Source organism: Primulina tabacum, chromosome 3 (genome assembly GCF_025594145.1).
Source record: "Primulina tabacum isolate GXHZ01 chromosome 3, ASM2559414v2, whole genome shotgun sequence".
Lineage (NCBI taxonomy): Eukaryota > Viridiplantae > Streptophyta > Magnoliopsida > Lamiales > Gesneriaceae > Primulina > Primulina tabacum.
The window spans coordinates 34,220,609-34,240,355 of NC_134552.1; the positions used below are offsets into that span (position 1 = coordinate 34,220,609).

The window sequence follows — 19,747 nt, forward strand, 5'->3', positions numbered from 1 at the left end:
CTAACCAACGCCTCTGACGCATGTTCAGCTCCTTATGCGTAAAGAAATACTTGAGGCTCTTATGGTCAGTAAAGATCTGACACTTCTCTCCATACAGATAGTGCCTCCAAATCTTCAAGGCAAAAACTACGGCCGCTAACTCCAGATCATGGGTAGGGTAATTCTTCTCGTGGATTTTCAGCTGTCGAGAAGCATACGCTATCACTCTCCCATGCTGCATCAGAACTGCACCTAAACCAAGCTTCGAAGCATCGGTATACAGAACAAACTCACCGGATCCTGACGGTACAGCCAAAACGGGTGCTGAGATAAGAGCTTGCTTCAAAGTATCGAAGCTCTTCTGACAATCCTCGCTCCACACAAACTTCACATTTTTCTTGGTCAGTGCTGTGAGTGGAACGGCAATGGATGAGAATCCCTGAATGAACTTCCTGTAATATCCTGCCAACCCAAGAAAACTGCGGATCTTGGATGCATTCTGAGGCACAACCCAATCTCTGACTGCTGCAACTTTTGCGGGGTCTGCCTCAATACCACTGCTGGAGACAATATGGCCCAAGAACGCCACCTTCTCTAACCAGAATTCGCATTTACTGAACTTTGCGAATAATTTGTGCTTCTGCAATGTCTGCAACACTGTGGTCAGATGTCTGCTGTTCTCCTCCCGACTCTTGGAGTAGACGAGAATGTCATCTATGAACACTATCACAAACTGGTCGAGGTATGGCTGAAATACGCGATTCATGAGATCCATGAAGATCGCTGGCGCATTCGTCAGACCGAACGGCATCACAAGGAACTCGTAATGACCATAACGAGTCCTGAAAGCTGTCTTCGAAACATCAGCATCTCTCACCCTCAACTGGTGATAACCGGAATGCAGATCTATCTTGGAGAAAATCGAAGCTCCATGCAACTGGTCAAACAGATCCTCAATCCTCGGCAGTGGGTATTTATTCTTCACCGTAACCCTGTTCAACTCCCGATAGTCAATGCAAAGCCTCATCGAGCCATCCTTCTTTTTCACAAATAAGACTGGCGCGCCCCATGGAGAAAAACTAGGGCGAATGAACTCCTTGTCGAGAAGTTCCTGAATCTGCTTCTTAAGCTCTGCCATCTCTGTCGGTGCTAGTCGGTACGGCGCTTTGGATATCGGAGCCGTACCTGGCATAAGCTCAATGGAAAACTCCACCTCTCTCTCGGGTGGCATACCAGAGACGTCTTCGGGAAAAACGTCTAAGAAATCTCTGACAATCGGAACATCTGAGGCTGACTGGCTGGGTTCCTCGGGGACAGATAAAAAGGTCGCTAGAAATGCCCGACACCCTCTATGCATGAGTTTCTTAGCCTGAACATACGGAATAATGCGCGGTAAAGGAAAGTACCTGTCCGGCTCAAATAAGAACTGCTCCATTCCAGGCGGTCGGACAAGAACAGATCTCTGCTGGAAGTCTATCAACACTCTGTTCCTCAATAGCCAGTCCATCCCTAGGATGATGTCAAATTCTGGCATCGGTAGCACGATCAGATCCGCATAAACAAGATTACCGTGCAACTCAAGGTCTATATCTCGGATAACATTTGTGGCTGCCATCTCCTCGCCTGACGGCAGCACTACTGAAAAGGCTGTATCTAGCCCAATGGTCTGGATCTTGAGAAAGTTTGCAAAGACCTCCGAAATAAACGAGTGAGTGGCCCCTGAATCTATCAAGGCCTTGGTAGCAGAACAAGATATAAAAATTCTCCCTGAAAGATCGGAACTCTAAGTTGAATCCCACTACAAGATCTAAACTTATAGACATGCAAAGGTCAAGGTTCTTCTAGCTTAATTTTCCCCAAAATAAATTTGAGTAGAGCATGCAATCCTATAACAGTTCTAAGTTCAAATCTAAATCTCGATTCCCAAAACACGGAAATTCAAATAATAACTTAAAGTTTAAAGGTACCTATCAACAACATAGTCTCCGGGTTGGTTTCCGCGGCATGGAGAGCAAAAACTCTGCCTTGGGTAGGCAGATTCCTTTGAGGACATTGCAACAACATGTGGTCTGGACTGCCACACTTAAAACACTTTCCTGAGCCAGACATACATGCTCCAGGATGGCGGCGTGAGCACCTGGGGCAGACTGGGTGCTCATAAGTCCTCGGGGCTGGGCGTCCCCGCTGCTGCTGCTGTTGCTGGCCTCTGCTTCGAGGCGGTCCATAAAAAGGCCTCTTGTTCTGCTGCTGATGCTGATGAGGAGGAGGGCGGTGTGGTACCTGGGCTGGGCGCTTGCCCTGGCGATCCCTCTCGATATCCCGCAGATCCTGCTCTGCGGCTAGGGCTTTGGAGACAGCAATCTCATAAGTAGCAGGGTCAGATACCCTAACATCCCGGCGCAAGATCGGCCGTAAACCCACTAGGAAGTGCATCAGCTTGGCTCTGGCATCATTCGCGATCAGGGGCACAAAGTGACAGCCCCTCTCGAACTTACGGATAAACTCCGTAACCGTCATATCGCCCTGTCTCAGACTCATGAACTCGGTGGTCAGCCTGGTGCGAACCTCCTCAGCAAAATACTTGGAGTAGAAAACTTCCGTAAAGCGGTTCCATGAAAGTGTAGCCAAAGTCAAGGCTACCGAAGCTCCTTCCCACCATAAGCGGGCGTCTCCAGTGAACAGGTAGGTGGCACATCGGACTCGGTCTGCGTCCCCCAGCTCCATAAACTCAAAGATGACCTCGAGGGATTTGATCCATCCCTCGGCAACCATGGGGTCAGATGTCCCAGAGAATTCCTTCGGGCGCATCTTCATGAATCGCTCATAAACAGCCTCGGGCCTTGTCGGCCTGGCTGCGGCTGCGGCTGCGGCTGCGGCTGCGGCATTGTTCCCCGCAAACTGTGCGAAAAACTGTGCCATCCCAGCTAACATCTGGGCACTCATGTCCGGTGGGGGTGGTGGAGGAGGTGGTAGGTCTCCCTCCGGTCTACGCTCCTCCCTGTCCTCTCGACGAGGCTCCTCCTCTCTGTTGCGCTCTAAAATGCGTCTAGGGGGCATACTGTTCCAACATAACCCATACGTAACTAACATGCGTAATTTCATAATTTATTTTAAATGAACACTGAAATACTGAAAATCTGGAAGCATGCTGACAAAATAATTCATGCTTTAACTGAAATGCTGAACAAAATGCTGAACTGAAAAACTTACAGACCGAAGACGTGGCTTCGTGAGCTTCTCGCGGTCAGTAGTAGTGAAACCCTACACAAAACCACCGCTCTGATACAAATTGTAAAGTGCCCTAAAACTTCTTGCTTGAAAATTTGCGGAAAATTAAAAATTTTCTTTTTAAAAGAACTTAAATGGCCTCATTCATAAAATCACTGGTGAATCAAGTTCAATATTCCAAAATATTGCAGCGGAAGAAAATAAAGTTTGCCAAAAATCACAATTTAAAAATATCCAACGACTGATAAAATGTTTGCGGAATAAAATAACAACTGCTGCTCTGAGGTCCTCGGGTGCCACTACTGCCAACCCAAGCTGGCTCACTGGTCCCCGCCCTCGGCCCTGGCCTCATCAGTACCTACAACAATCAAGTCTAGTGAGCCTAAAGACTCAGCATGCATATATCGCAGGTAACGAGTAAAAATCTGAATTAAAATATGCATGAGATAACATATCCTGTCCTGAGACATGCTGAAAATAATCTGTACTGAGCAATCATAATACGTGCATAACTGAACTGATAATTACAGTAAAAAAAATGTTTGCTCCTTGGAGCCTGTATTGAAATAACTGGTAAAATTTTCTGTTGAGATTACGTTTTACGCCTGTGGCCCCTGCACTAAGCTGAACTGATCGGTAACTGGCTACCGGGGAGGCTGAAGCTGAACTGAGCTGGCCGGTCACTGGCGACCGGGTGGTACCATACTGAACTGATCGGTCACTGGCGACCGTATAAAATAACACTCCCACATAGTGAATGAACCACAAGCCATATCGCATAAATCTCAAAATAATCATTTTCTATTTAATGCACGTAAAATAATTAACTGGCATAATGAAAATGTCCCGTAATTTTACCAACTGGATTGGATTGGATCGTCCCCATGCTCGCTGCAACCTAACTGTGCCATGAAAAATATGCAATAGCTTAAACTTGACCAACTATGCAATTTAGTTCAAAAGATGCGATTATGACGCCTAATGACTTCACATTTAATCATGACTCCGAGCCAACCTGAACCGACACCGAACCGACGTATAGTCATGATTAAAATACGCTGAAAAATCGTAAAATAATGCTCCTCAAATGATAGGGTTGAAATCTAGGTGGAATGGAGGCCAAAACACGAAACGCTCTTTCGAGAGTCAATTTGGCACATCGCACCGTAAATTCTCGTACGACCTCAAAAATGAACCGAATCACAAACGGTCAAAAACATGACCTTCCCAACTCAAAGGGGCATCGTCCAGTCCAAGGCCATAGGCTAAAAGCCAATCGAAAACTCAAACGAGCCACCGAACCGTCACAGCAACTTGCTGTAAAATTCCAGCAACTGTACAATCGTGTAACTTGTGTTGTTTTCGAGACTACCGGCCATTTGGGCGTGAACCACCGACCAGAGACTCTTACCAAAATCCCAAGGAATGATTCAAACCATGGCTAAGGGCCTTAGACCAGCCACAATCCGCATCACACCATAACTCAACCGAAACTCAAACCGAGAACCAACGTGCATGCGTGTGTAGTGTTTTGCTTAGATCGATGTCTTGCGACGTTCCAGTGGCCATTTGATTGACCATGGCACGATCTAGACATCTAGGAGCATGGTATGAACCGTGGCTAAGGGCCATATGCCAACCAAGATCCATACCAAGCAACCAAAACCGAAACCGTATATGCTGAAATTGTAAGGGCCGAAGGGACATAGGGGCGGTTGTGATGTTTTTATTAAAAACCGATGAGCCATGGACCAAGCCACCAAAAGGGCAACTTAGTCATGTCTTAGACATGCTAGGGGAGTGATCTAACCATGGATATAGGCCCCTAGGGCAGCCAATATCAGATCCTTCCTCCTTGCCAACAAGCTGAATTTCGAAACTCAAATGGACCAAATGAGAAGTTGCTGTCCATTTCTGAATTTCCAGCAACCAGGGGCTTGAACGAAAGGACCAATCTGATCCTAATGCATCCTATTACATGTATTGAGGTCTCCTTGGGAGCCTGGAGTCGAACCAATCACCTGAAACTCACAAACCAAGAAAAACGTGAAGCTTGCCAAGAAATATAAAAAAATTCTGCATGTGTTGTTTTCAAAAGTTTTGACATGGATCTCGATTTTTGCTTGAATAAACATGATCATGTACAAAAAAATAAATGATAATATGACTTGATTGAGGTTTAGAAAGAATCTAGACATGCCTGGTTATCGTTTGAAATGAAAACGAAAAGAAGAGACGAGACGGCGCGGAGGAGACGGAGTGGCTTCCTTTTCTACCTTACCTTGCTCTCGATTTTTTCTCTCTTCTTTTTGGCTATGTACCTCACGATTTTTACCTCTGAAAATGAGTCTGAATTCACTCTGAATTTTCGAAAAGGAGAGGGGGGAAAAGATGGTTAGGAGGGTGAAGGAAGTGGGTGCAAGATATAAGGAAGATCCAAGACCAAGTCTTCTCATTTTAAATTTTGAATTCTAGTTTGATATCAAATGAGTTGGTGGATATTTCTAGAGGTAGTGGCCGATTTTTGCTTGTTTTCTAGTCTAGGATATGTCCATTAATTTAATTAAATTGTGCTCTAAAAAATCCTAGAATTATCCTACAACTTACATGCAAAGAAATGGTCAAAAGGTTGCTGAGTTGGCAATTAAATTGTCTAGCAACTATGGGGGCCGAAAATTGCAATAAAATGAAGGGGAAATATTGTTATCTAGTCAACTAATAATCCTTGAAAGCCTTACTAATCCTTTAAATAATTTAGTGAGCTAACCCCTTAATTAAGTAACTTAAATGAGCTCATTTCTTAATCACCTCAAATAATTAAATTAAATCCTCAAACCTCCCTTTCTAACTTAAATGAACTTACTTGCTAGCTAAGTTAACTTCTGGAAATATTTTCTGGATCTTAAATTCTATCTCAAAACTCCAACTCTAGTCCGGCCTCACTGAAATAACTGAAATGTTAAAAATCAAACTAATGAACTGAAATAATGAATAATTAACTTCAATGAAATGCATTTAAAATAATCATGCAATGAAGTCAATTAAATTTTAAAAATCTAGAATTATGCATGGCTTATACGTAGACTGATTTACGGGTTCTACAGTCAGCGCTGGAAAGATCAGTCATCAAGCCTCAAATTTGTAAGTTTTTATGTTTTATGTGATTTTATGATGTTACCTGCATAAGTACATGAATTATATGTTTACGTCACATGTTTAATAGCTTCATGATAATATATATTTTTTATGCTTTGAAATGTTTATACGTGATACGACATGAAATAAGAAATTATTTGATTTCAACGCATGTTGGCTTCATGGTGGAATTGGACTATGTTGATTTTTGGGTTTTATTATTGACGTTCTACTTTTTGGGCTATAAGTTAATCGTGAATATTATGAACGCTTTTGGCACATGTAGATTTTCTAAGAAAATATTGATGATTCGGGGTTACTAGATGAATTAATTTTTGGGAATTACTCATAAGTAATAATGATTCGAGGATTTGCAATGACTTGGGAGTAAGAAAATGTATAAATTGGGATTTTAAGTTTTGATGGAAGTGTAAGATTGGTTATAGGGATTGATTTTTGGGTAAATAAGTTTAAATTACTCAAATTATGTTATGGGAAACCTTTAGAAATAAATTAAGAATGCCAAGAACTTATTGGTTAATCGTATGATTTTCGAAATTAAGGATCAATTGGATAATTTTTGGGGAAATTAAGAAATTATTTTGCAATAATTAAGGAACTTGGGGACTAGTTTGACAATAAGTTAGAATTGAATGGGTTAATTGATAAGAGTTTTCGATTATTTAGACTTTTAAGAATATTTGGAACGTTGGGATATCTTGGTTATAGTGTTATAAGGAATGTTGATCATGGGTTTTTAAGGATGAATCAATATTAAGCTTGAAAAATCTAAGCGTTGGCGGATGTGTTTGGGATTTAAGATTGAAATTTGATAGATTGATGAATATTTTGGATATAAAATAAGAAAAATAATATACGATAAGCATGGTCATCCATTTTTTAATATTGAGAATTGTAAGAAAAATTGAAATTCGAGGTTATAATAGTAATATAACTAAGTCATTTGGGTCTTTTTAAGTTGCGATTTGAAAATAAGGATTTAGAAGGTAAAATTAATTGGGATCAAGGAGACGTAAGGACATTCTAGAACTTAAGTTTGACCAGAGTAGCGCAGCGAAAGCGGGGATTTTTGGGATACTAGAACTAAGTCTAAACTTCGGGTTATTAAGGATAATCGAATTTCGAGGATGAAATTCAATTTAAGGGCGGATGATTGTAACGCTCCGAAAATTTGAAGGTACACGCGAACCACATGCATGCAATTATTAAATTCCTTTGTATTTTAATTAAATGTTTTAATTGCATAAATTAATTATGTTGTGCATATTGACATGTTTAAAATATATTTTTATACACGGTTGAATTAAAATATATTTTTAAAAGATATTCGAGTTGTGATCGAGGAATAGAGACCGAGAGCTGAAAAATAGAAAATGTTTTTATTAAATAATTGTTTTTATTTATTTAAAATATGAGTGTTTCTTTTTCATATTTTTGAAAATATGAGGTTTTGAGATGATTTTATACACCGGGACGTAAATTTTATCGGTGTTGGTTTTTCAACAAAAAATACGAAATTATGAGCAACCCGGCTAATAAATTCACAAACTTATTTTACTAAAACTATTTTAATATTTTAATTAAATCCTAACCAAGCACTAATGGACCTAAACTTTGTTTATAGGCCTAAACCTTAATTGATGTTTTAACTTGTGTATAAATATATGTAAACCCTACACTTTTCAACTCAAACTCTCACCCCATTTTCTGAAAGTCTCCCCACCCCCGTACACGATACACACAAAACTTATTTTGAAGAAGAATTGTCGGATTTTCAAAGGAAAGCATCAAGGCCATCGTCTCCTCGTCCCCCGTTCTTCGTCGTCAACGTTTATTCGTGCGTTTAAAACGTAAAGACACGCCATACATCTCTTTTTATTATCCATCATGTCGTAATATCGTTTTATATATTGTATGCATGAAGAACATAAAGTTATTTTTCTGTATTTTCGGATTATTGCTTTTATAGGTGTTAAACTCATGACTTTGGATCCAATAAACTGTTTTATGCATGTTAGGGGCTGCCATGATGTTAGGATATGATCAAGAGATGTTTATAAATGATTTTAAAAGGGTCCTAAACGCAAAAAACATGATGCACAACAAGCACCATGCGAGAATCATTTTTGTTGCCATAAGGTCATTGGGTTCGGGTTTTGTGAACAAGGGGGCTGGCTTGGTCTTGGCTTGTGGTCAAGGCTAGCCAGGGACATGGTTCAGTCGAGGAGTGAGCCTTAACTCGGTTGGGGCTGGAGTCGTGAGGGTTGGGAGGAGTCCTACTTAACTAGGACTCCTACCCGAGAGAAGAGGGTAGTGCGCAGACTTGCGCGGCTGGTGCACGGTCGTGGGCTCTGTCCATGGCTCGCGGGCTGGGCTAGGGTGTCTCATTAGGGTCCTACGAAGGTGCACTAGAGGTTGGTTTGGGTGCTGAGGCGTCGGCTAGGTCCCTAGGCGCATGAAACTAGAGTCCATGCAATTTGCAACTCTCGGCCAGCATAGGTGGGGGGTAAGGGCTTCGGTTTCTGGGTTTGGGATGGTTTCTAAGGGAGCTAAGGGTCCAGTAGGGTACTCTAGTGGGTTGTTCAGAGTTTGGTTCAACATGGTTCGAGGGCGACTCGAGAAAATCGAAAGATGGCTCGGGGTCGAAGTTTATTGGTCATAATAGGGTTTTTCAAATTAAAATAAACTGAAAAATGGCTCACGGAGGTCGAGTCGTGGTTCATAAGGGCTAAAATAATATAAAAAAACTAAATTTTGAATTTAGGAATTTTATATTAAAGTTTGGGATTTTCGGGATTAAAACACCGTCAAAACGATTAATCATGAATTAATTAAAAAGCCTAGTTTTTAAGCTAAATAAAATTATGAGAATTTTAATTTAATCTTAAATAATTATTTGGGACATGTTAGAGTCAATGAAATCATGAAAAAAGTCAAAACGTAAAATGTCACGTCCAGGGGTAAAACGGTCATTTTACACCTAGAAATTAGTAAACGTCATGACAGTGTTCTAAATGTTGTTTTTATGATATTATGATTATTTGTAAATTTTTATGAAATTTTACATTATGAAATTATGATTTTTAAATGTCTATTGGATTTTTATGATATAAGGAAGACATTTAAAAGATATGTTGCATGCTTGGTATTAAAAACAAAAAGGTTATGTTATGTATGATTTTTATAAAGTAATGAGAATGTAAACATTGAAGGAAGTGAAGTAATTGTGACTATTGAGGTATGAGGTTTGAGGTAAGAATGGAAATATCGTGAGGGGAGAAGACCCTAGAGGGAGCCCATTTTTGGGAAAAGGCCCCAAAGGGAGCCCCGACGATGGTATTCTATTCGAAAGAAGATAGGCCAGGGCCCAGTTGACCGTTGAGAGTGTTGCTGGTGTCCCCCGCCGCCCAGTACTGCGGTTTCATGTAGATGGATCAATCGACTTTTTGAGGTTCGAGGAAAGTCACAATTAACGATCTGAATTCAATAAAGGAAAAAAGAAAATGTTTATGATCATGAAAAATGTTTTATGTCATGTCATGTTGAGGAAAAAGAAAGAAAAATGTTAAGGTTTATCTCACGAAAAAGTTATTTTTACGTAAAAGTATTTTCACTATTGCATGCGATTTTATACGTATTATTTGTTATAAAGATTAAAGTGTGTTGAGTCTTTAGACTCACTAGGTGTGATGGATGCAGGTGAGTTTGAGGGAGGTCTTGATGGATGAACTGACTGGACTGAAGGTGCACACAACCCGAGGACCAGAGCTTCTACTTTTCCGCATTTATGATTCATGATTTACGTTAAAGATATTAAGACTATTTATTTACGTGTTTGAGATATTTTGAGAGGTTTAGTATGAACTATACTTTTCAAATTTATTGCTTTTTAGGTTTGATAATCGTTTGACGATTTCATTTTTATGACTATTTCACTTGACTTTTAAAATGCTAGTTGGTTGATGTTTTATTTTAAAGGGTAAAATATTTTCATGTATGTTGAGGGTTCGGCCTAGTGGGTAGGTTTTTTTTTTTTTTAAAAAAAAAATCTAGTACTTTTAAAACAATAAAAAGGGGAGACGTTTCAGAAAATGATATTTATGCATGTATTTTTATAAAGTGATGGAAATGATGAAAATGTTTTGAATGAAGTGACTTGATTGTAATGGTAAGGAAATGGGGATTCGTAAGGTACAAAGCCCTAGGGAACCCAACACTGGATTTCCATAGGTCACGGTCCAGTAACGAAAAAGTGGTTGTTAGTGTCCCCGTCAACGAAAAAGTGTTATTGGTGCCCCGTCGCTTGGTACCATGGTTACAGTTGAGATTGATCAATCAACCGAAAGATGAAAGGATGATCACAATTAATGAACTGATTTCTCTCAAAAAGGAAATGTATGTGTATAAAGATCAAAGGAAATGTTTAAGCTTATACAATGTTAATGTTAAAATTATTTTATTAATGTAATTTTCACTGTTGCATGTAGATGTGTAAGTATTATTTGTTATTATGGTTAAAGTTTATTGACTCATTAGACTCGCTAGGTGTGAATGATGCAAGTGAGGATATTTTCGTTGAGACAAGGGGACTTGATTACTGAACTTGCTGGACTGATGATACACTGAAACCCGAGGACCTTGCTAGTTTTTTCACACAATTGATGATTTAACAGTACGTAAAATATTTTTATGACTTTTACGCGTATGAGGAGTTTTGAGAGGATTTAAAATCTTCATGCTATTCCTGAAGATGTTAGTTTTGAGTTTGGTTGAAAGTTTACGACTTTATTATTTTTTCTGTAGTTATTAATTTTTAAGTAATTTAGATTTGGATTATTTAAAGAGTGTCATTGAGAAAAAAATATAAATTTATCTAATTCAATTTAAAAGCAATGTAAAAGGTAGGGACGTTTCACGAAACCAAAGAGAAGCAGAAGGCAATTGATGCATTAACCCTCTGTTTGATTCGATATTGAAGGTACTTAATTCATGAAATTGAAATTGCACAAATAACTTCTCTTGTTCAAAAAGATTGGTGAAGGGGGGTATGGGCATTTTTATAAAGCTATTTCAGATCACACAGCTGTTGCTAAAAAAATTTTGAGCTCGTACATATAACAAGGCCAAAAGCAATTCCAAAGAGGGGTATTTCTTCATTCAAGTACAAAATAGTGACGCAACGATACTGCCACATTTAAAAGATCACATAATTTATGTTTTCTTACATCCGACAGGTTGAGGTTTTGAGTCAGATGAGGCACCCCATATGGTAATCCTTTTGGCATCGCTGCCTGGTGTATGAGTACATGGAAAACAGGATCTTAGAAGTCATGCTTAATTCCAGAAATGGCACTCCACCTTTCTTATGGACATATCAGAATAGCCGAGAAATCGCCACTGCCCTTAATTTTCTTGATCAAATGAGACTAGAGCCACTCGTGCAACGTGACCTTAAACCTGCATACATTAACTTAGACAAAAACCACACGAGCAAGATTAGTGACGTTGACCTATCAAGGCTCATTCTACCCAATTTGGTTGGTATTCAGTATCGTATGACAGCACCTGCAGGAACATTCTGTTACATTGATCCAGAGTACCACCAAACAGGAATGCTGGGAACAAAATCAGACATATGTTCGTTAGGTGTAATGCAGCTGCAGATCATGATAGCCAAACCTGCAATGGGCCTAACACATTATGTTGAGAATGCAGTTGAGGAAGATCATTTTGCTAAGATTCTGGACCATAAGCTGAAAGACTGGCCAGTTAAGGAAGTTTTATCCTTAGCTAAAGTGGCCTTAAATTGCTGCGAATTGAGAAGAAAAGACAGGCCAGATCTTGATTCCATGATACTACCCGAGCTGGGATCAGAAGTTAAAACGAAAAGAGATTTTATCATCTGTATTCACAAGATAAAAGGTTCGGACAAACCTCACCTTCAAGCCATGTTTTTCAGACGGAATTTGGTGGTACGGATTTTCAACGTAAAGGATTTCAAATAGAAAGCCCGTCTTCAAGTAATGTCAGCCAGAATTCAGTATCAAATGTAACAAATACTACTATACTAGCATCACTTCATATATATTAATGCAATAACGAAGGGTGTTTACATGTTCAACTACGAAAACAACGAACACCAATCCTGAAATCCAAATGGAAACTCCTTGCATTTACACATCTGGAAGTGGAAGCAGCACTAGCTCAACACTAAAAAATGTGGATCAGTAGGGAAATTCTTAATCATATGTCCATACATCCGTCTGAATCAAATTCTTTGTTATATCCCTGAGGTGAGTACATTGAATGATATTAAGAGCATGATTGCTGGGTACTTTTCATATTATAATAGCCTACCTTGCAAAGACTGCATGCAGATTAACTTTCCATTTCTAAATTCCAGGTTTATGTGTAAATTTATTCCTTTGTGTCGCAAAGAAACTCGAGAAATGCTATCTAAAGGTTTATTTTCATCTTATTAACCAATAGTCAACTGAATCATCAAACAATTTGGTATAAAGCAATTAGAAATCTAGCAAAGAAACTTTATCGAAAGAGAACACAATTTCTTTAAAATAAAACTATTATAAACTTCGTATTTCAATAATTCTATTCCTATTATTTTCATAACTATTGACCAACAACCATAAAGTCTGTTGAATTCCTTATTTTCAATTCTTTGGCTTCTGTCTATCACTATAATCGACTCAATAGTGTTACCAGTTTACACGTCATTCAAAATCGGTAGATTTTCATAATCACAATTCACCAAAGTGCCCGAGGCAATTGATGTGAAGAGATTTGTAGCTCCCATGCACATGAAATCATGAAAACTTGCAAAAGTCAATCACCAATTCTTTAAAATTTTTACACCTACATACAAATATATAACATAAATCGCAGACTTTGAAATCTTATCTAAATATGTCATCCATTCAAATAAATGCAAGGGAAGATGATACAGATTTTGAGACATTGAATATGGATTATGGAGTATTAAATCACCAAGCTACCAATGCAAGAATAAGAAAAATTAAATTATTGAAACAGTATAAAGGTGCATATGAATTCCACATCATAAGAAAGCTCAGGAGACAATATGCTCCATTCAACATACAGATGCTAACCCCCCAAAAAAAATATGCGAAGAAGAATAATCCAAAACATCCAGGGAAGAACTGTACATCAGCAATGTCCTTCAATTGTTGATCATCAATTGCAACATCGAAAAAAACTTTATCCCTGGATATTTTTCAAGTGTGAAACAGCTGTATCACGTTTAATGAGCACGTTTGACAATTTTTGTGCACTGTAAAACTTGAATAAAACGTCATAACAAGATAGAGCTTTCGAAAAAAATTACCGGGCAAAGCCACTTTCAGAGCCCAAAACAACATTGAAACGACACAAAAAACACCAATCGTTTCAATTCATATATTGCCCTCCAGAGAATTCAATGAAATGGAGGACCTGAATGTGAAAACATAATACTCCCCTCTTAACAAATTAATGAACCAAATTTCATAGATTGCCGTCATAAATAGTTCCAGGAATTTATTCACAAAACCATGTCTTCTACATTCAAATCAATATTACACTCCATATCTATTTAATTAATTGCTAGATACTACTCAAAATTGATGCTTCAGAGAGAAAAATCTTCCAGTTTCTTGATTACGCGTTGTGATCATCACAATTGTCGGCGAATGAAAAAATATTACTCAAATGGGCACGTATCGCTTCAACGCCTGCTTCCCCGTAACAGCAATCCCTACAATCACGCCACCTATGGCTCCGGCCACCGCCGCAGACCTTGGTCCCGCCGCCGCCTTGTAAAGAGCTCCAGTCCCCAACCCCGCAACGACACAGTTGATTACGTCATCCGTATCTCTAATCGCCACCATTCCACTCTCAAGAGCCGCATACATCAACCCGATAACACCGCATCGATTACCCACCTGTCGACCCGCATGCCCCGATCCGTTAAGAATCCGATTCACCTTCAGCTTCAATGTATCGGTCTGCTCAATCGATTTAACTCCGGATACAATACCCTTGACGGCGCCGACCGAAACGCCGCCAAGGTACCCGATTCCCGTATAATACGTGAGATTCTCCCCCCAGGAGCGGCGCTGAGCGAGCGACTCTTCTTGGAACAGGTATTCAGGGGAGGTGGGGAGATTGTACATGGATTGGTAAGGGTTGTAAAGTCGGCGATTTGAATCGTTTTCGTCGCTATTTGGAGCCATGATCGTTCTAGGGTTTATGCTCGGGTCCAAGGGGGGAAATGAGGAAAAAGGGAGTCACGAAAAAGAAAGTGAATGTAATTTACATTTTTTTCTTTTGTTTAAAATTTATTTAAAAACTAATTTTTTTATCAGTATATTTTAATTTTATATATAATAAAATTTATAATTTAATTAAATAAAAAAAACTTACTCCACTCAATTTTTTTATTTTTTTGGACTCAATCCTAGATCTCATTTCATTCTTTATCTTCACAAAAAATCATTTTCTTCTCAATCTTCCATTATCTCATTTTTTGGCTAACAATTAACCATAAATCTACAAGTTATTTTTTTTTACAACAAATCCAACAAGAAAATCACGTATTGATAAAAAATTTATTTTAAGATATGAAATTTATTGGTATTCGTCAGTGTTCACGACCCAAAATGAAGAGCTTCACCCTGGGTCATGAAGCCGAGCGTCGTGGAGCACAGCTTTCATGACCCACGACTTCACGACCCAGGATCATGAAGCACAAGTCTTCACGACCCCACGGCTTCACGACCCAGGATCGTGAAGCACTTGGTGCTTCACAACCCCAACTTGGGGTTGAGTGCTTCACGACCCAACCTGGGGTTGTGAAGCACTTGTTGGGTGCTTCATGACCCAAAACCTAGGGTCGTGGGCTTTACGACCCACCGAAGGTCGTGATGTGAAGACTTCACGACCCATTAATTTTAAATTTTTACAATTAATAATATTTGTTTTGTTTTAAATTTATACAACTAATAATCTTTTTGTTTTTTTTACAGGTTTACTTTCCCGCTAAATTTGGAAGGGATCAATTTTTTGAATGGAAGTTAACTTTAGGATCAAGATAAGTTAAAATCTGTAAGAAGATTGTATCATTTTTAAATGAGAAAGAGATAGAATATTTTATGCAGTACACTCAATTTGGTAATTTAATTTTATATGCTAAGAATTATAACAATTCCAATCAAAACTGGATCGAAGGTTATGACTCATCACAAAATTGGGTCGAGATTATACTCGACCCACGCGACCCAATTTTGGTGGGTCGCGTGGATCGAGATGGGTCGAGAAGCATAATTTTGGCTTCTCGACCTATATATATATATATATATATATATATATATTGTAAAATCTATATAAATTTTAATATATTGTAATAGATGGGTCGATAAGCATATTATTATAAAATTTGTTAAAAATTTTAGTATAATTATAACATTTATAAATTTTGTTAATGTTTATATAAAATTAACATTAATTTCATATGTTTTGATATACATTCATTACATTACAGTGAATATGTAATGAAATTTGTTATGAATTTTTTTAGTTCTATTGTTATAAAATTTGTTAAGAAATTTAGTAGAATTATAAAATTTGTTAATGTTTATATACAATAAACATTAATTTCATATGCTTCGATATATATATTCATTAAAGTGAATATGTAATGAAATTTGTTATGATTTTTTTTTATTTCTATTATTATAAAATTTGTTATGAATTTTAGTGGAATTATAAAATTTGTTAAGATTTTTAGTCGAGTATAAATTCAACCCACATTGTTAGAATAAGAGATATTCTTCTACTTGTTATTAATTTTTTAACTAACATACTTAAATTATAACATATAACTAATGTTTACACAAATAAATTTTTTATATATATTTACATTCTAATCATATATAAAGTGAATTATATATTATAAAATGATCAAAACTCAAAAATATCAAAAATTTCCAACCCACTCGACCCATCTCGACCCAAACTCGACCCAAACACTAAATCATAAATAAAACCCTAAACCAAACCTCTAACATTATCACTCGACCCACTTGTCCCAAAATTGAAACAATTTACCACCCGCGCGACCCAAATTTAGAAATCTACTACACACATTACAATCTTGTCCACTCGACCCACACCAAAATTAAAAATTCACCACAAACACATTACATATTAATAAAATCAAATCGATTGTCTTTAAATTCAAACAAATTACATATCATTCAATCTTATCTTCTACCAAATTCTCCTACTCACGTCTTCTCTTGATCACATGTGGCATAACCCACAAAACATAGATAAGATTATTATATTATAGACAATAGTATGAATTTTAAAAAATATGCTATATTATAAATATGCTATTATATAGACGTATTATGTGGGTCGAGGTGCACATGCGCACCTCGACTCACAGGTTGGTGCACATGTTGTGGGTCGAGGTGTGCACATGCACACCTCGACCCACAGCTGCACCTTGACCCACAGTGGGTCGAGGCACCTCGACCCACTCATTATCCAGACCTAGCACATACGATCATACTCGAATCACACTCCATCCACCTTCTCGACCCACACAATAAACACGTTCTTCGACTGGAAATACTCACACTAACTCCATTCACAAAAATTCTAAAAAAAAAAAAACAATCAGAACTAAACTGAAACAAATCTAGCAGTACAGAGAATTCGAGTATATACTTACTTCTCTACAAATCTTCAAATTTTCAAATGATTTTTGATTATTTTGTCGTGAAGAACACAAAAATAACGGGAATAAATGAAAACTCAAATCGAGGAGAGATATATCAATTAAAAAAATATTTTTTAAAAAATAAAATCTAACTAACAAATTAATGACCTAATAAATGAACTCACTTAATTAACAGCAGTCAACTCTCTTTTTTCGATTTAAAAAAGTCAAAATCTCTTTTATTTAATTAAATTTAAAATGAGTCGTATATTTTTTATTGTCCCGGTGGAAGGGACTAACGGAGAAACTTCTCTTTTAGGTTTTCGTCGTGGTTCCTGTCTCTGACTTTTGTCCAAGGGGATAAAATATATAAATCCATAATACCAATTATTATTATGACAATTAAATAAATACCTCATCAGAAACCCAACCCAAAATCATTTTTCTCAGTATTCATTTTCCCATTTAATTTTTATTTCTCATCAATTGACTAATATTTATACCTCCCCAATTTCTCTCCGCACATCGTGAAACCTAAATTCCTAGCCACCAAACCCACATACACCTGAGTTGGCCAACCACCGAAGAAACCCACAGACAACGAGTCGGAAGCGACGAAAATCTCTTTTCCAGAAATTTTTATTTTCTCATTGATAAGCACTGAAAATTTAGGATCCGGTTCCAGCAGGTGACACTAGTCCAAGTGCAGACCTCGGATTTATTCTAGGCCTGAAATCACGAAGGAGACCGTTAGAAGGGTGTCGGGAGGGTGTCCTGATGTTGCCTCTCTTGACGCTCAAGTCAGAGACTGAGAATATAATAAGAGAGCAACTATGGGTGCTGCTGAAAGTTAATATAGTGAAAATGAATGAATTGGACGCTCAAAACATGAGATTTATCGGAAGATACATGGGCTTGTCATGGGCCTTCTACCTTGGCTAGGGATGGGCCGGGGGTCCAAAATCAGGTTTGGGACTGATCTTGATGGGTCCATTAATGAGGTATCACAAGTCTTCCCCTCCCAAGTCGAACTGAATCGCAGGTTCGAAGTTTGATTAATTGAGTTGCCCTTGGTTTACAATATGCGAGTTACACATTCTTCCCCTGCTGCTCACGAGTCTCCAAAAAATTTGAAAACAAATTGAATCACCTTATAGTTTTGGAAGGGTCAGATCTGCGTTGGGCTCCTCCACACCCACGCCTAGCGTCATCGCCTCACTCATGTTCTTGTCCACCTTCTCCCCTCCCGCGCACGAGCTAGCTAGCCCTCGCCCTCGTCCCTCCATCGCCTCGTCTGTCCACGCTTCCCTTTCCCCTCGCCAAGCCTCCCATTCGCTAGCCCTTGCGTTGCCTCGCCAGCCCACGCCCGAGCCCTCTCCCCTCCTTCGCTTCGCTTCGCCTGTCCACGCCCATTGCATCCTCGCATCCATCTCTGGCCTCTCGCCTCACCTGCCTCCCCCTTCGCTAGCCATCGCCCCTCTGCGAGCCAGGCCTCTCGCCCTCGCCCCATCCATCGCCTCGCCTTCCCACGCTTCCCTTTCCCCTCGCCAAGCCTCCCCTTCGCTTGTCTTCTGTGACGTCTACTGTTTTAAAAGATGCTAAATTATTTTTTTTACAAGCTTACTTTCCGGAAATAATAGAATTGTGCATGCATGCAGGACAACTGAAAAATAAACTTTTTTTTAATAGTTGTAGTCAAGTGACAAATGAAATACTGCGTTTTAAAAAAATTTGCCAACGCGACCCTCAACCATGAGTGAACAACATAAAACAAGTAAAACCCTGAAAATCATCAACATAACAAATAAATGTACTCAACTGATCATGTCTACTCAAAACTTATAAAATCGTAATGTGCGGAAAAATATGGTCCCCAGGTCGTGTGTGCACATCCAGCCCTACTTACTCAGAATTCGACACCTCTAGTCTCCTCATCAACATGCTCACCTGCATCATTCACACCTAGTGAGTTTAAAGACTTAACACACCTGTATCGTGATAACAAATACATATACATATCATGCAGCAATGAAAATACCGTAATCAACATACATTTCATGATCGTGAATTGTCGCATGCATAATTAAAAATGGAACTTCTGCTATTCGTTTTCTTAAAAAGTACTAGAAATTTTTTTTAAAAAACCTCTCTTGATTTCGGCCGAACCCTTACCAAATATATAAAAAAAAATTTTGCACCATTTTTAAAATAAAACAACCAACTAGTATTTGAAATTCAAAGGAAATAGCCAAATTGTAAAACCGTCAAACATTTACCAAACCTAAAAAAGAAATGAACTTGAAAAGTATCATCCTCTCAAAAACCACTAAAAAAGCATAAATAAATAGTCTTAAAAAAATCTTCAACGTAATTCATAAACTTAAATCATAAGTACGGAAAAGTAAAAGCGCTGGTCCTCGGGTTAATGTGCATCGACAGTCCAGCAAAGTCAACCATCAAGACCTCCAGTAATATTAACATCATAATCACCTGCATCCATCATCTAGTAAGTCTAAACACTCAACACACCATAATCTTGATAACAAATAATATGTATAAAACCACAAGCAACAGTGAAAATATCTTTACGTAAAAATAACATTTTTATGACATGCGTAACATAAATCTCAACATTTTTCCTTT

At 38.3% G+C, this 19,747-nt stretch overlaps 1 protein-coding gene and 1 pseudogene across 1 annotated transcript; one reads left to right on the plus strand and one right to left on the minus strand.

Moving 5' to 3' along the window:
- LOC142538243 (U-box domain-containing protein 52-like) overlaps window positions 1-13,085 on the plus strand; it is a 50,243-nt pseudogene extending 37,158 nt beyond the window's left edge.
- A 776-nt stretch (window positions 13,086-13,861) lies between these two features.
- On the minus strand, window positions 13,862-14,652 carry LOC142541062 (mitochondrial import inner membrane translocase subunit TIM23-1-like). Its single transcript, XM_075647598.1, has one exon. The coding sequence runs from the start codon at window positions 14,610-14,612 to the stop codon at window positions 14,085-14,087; it is 528 nt and encodes a 175-aa protein (XP_075503713.1). The 5' UTR covers window positions 14,613-14,652; the 3' UTR covers window positions 13,862-14,084.
- Between the last annotated feature and the right edge of the window lie 5,095 nt (window positions 14,653-19,747).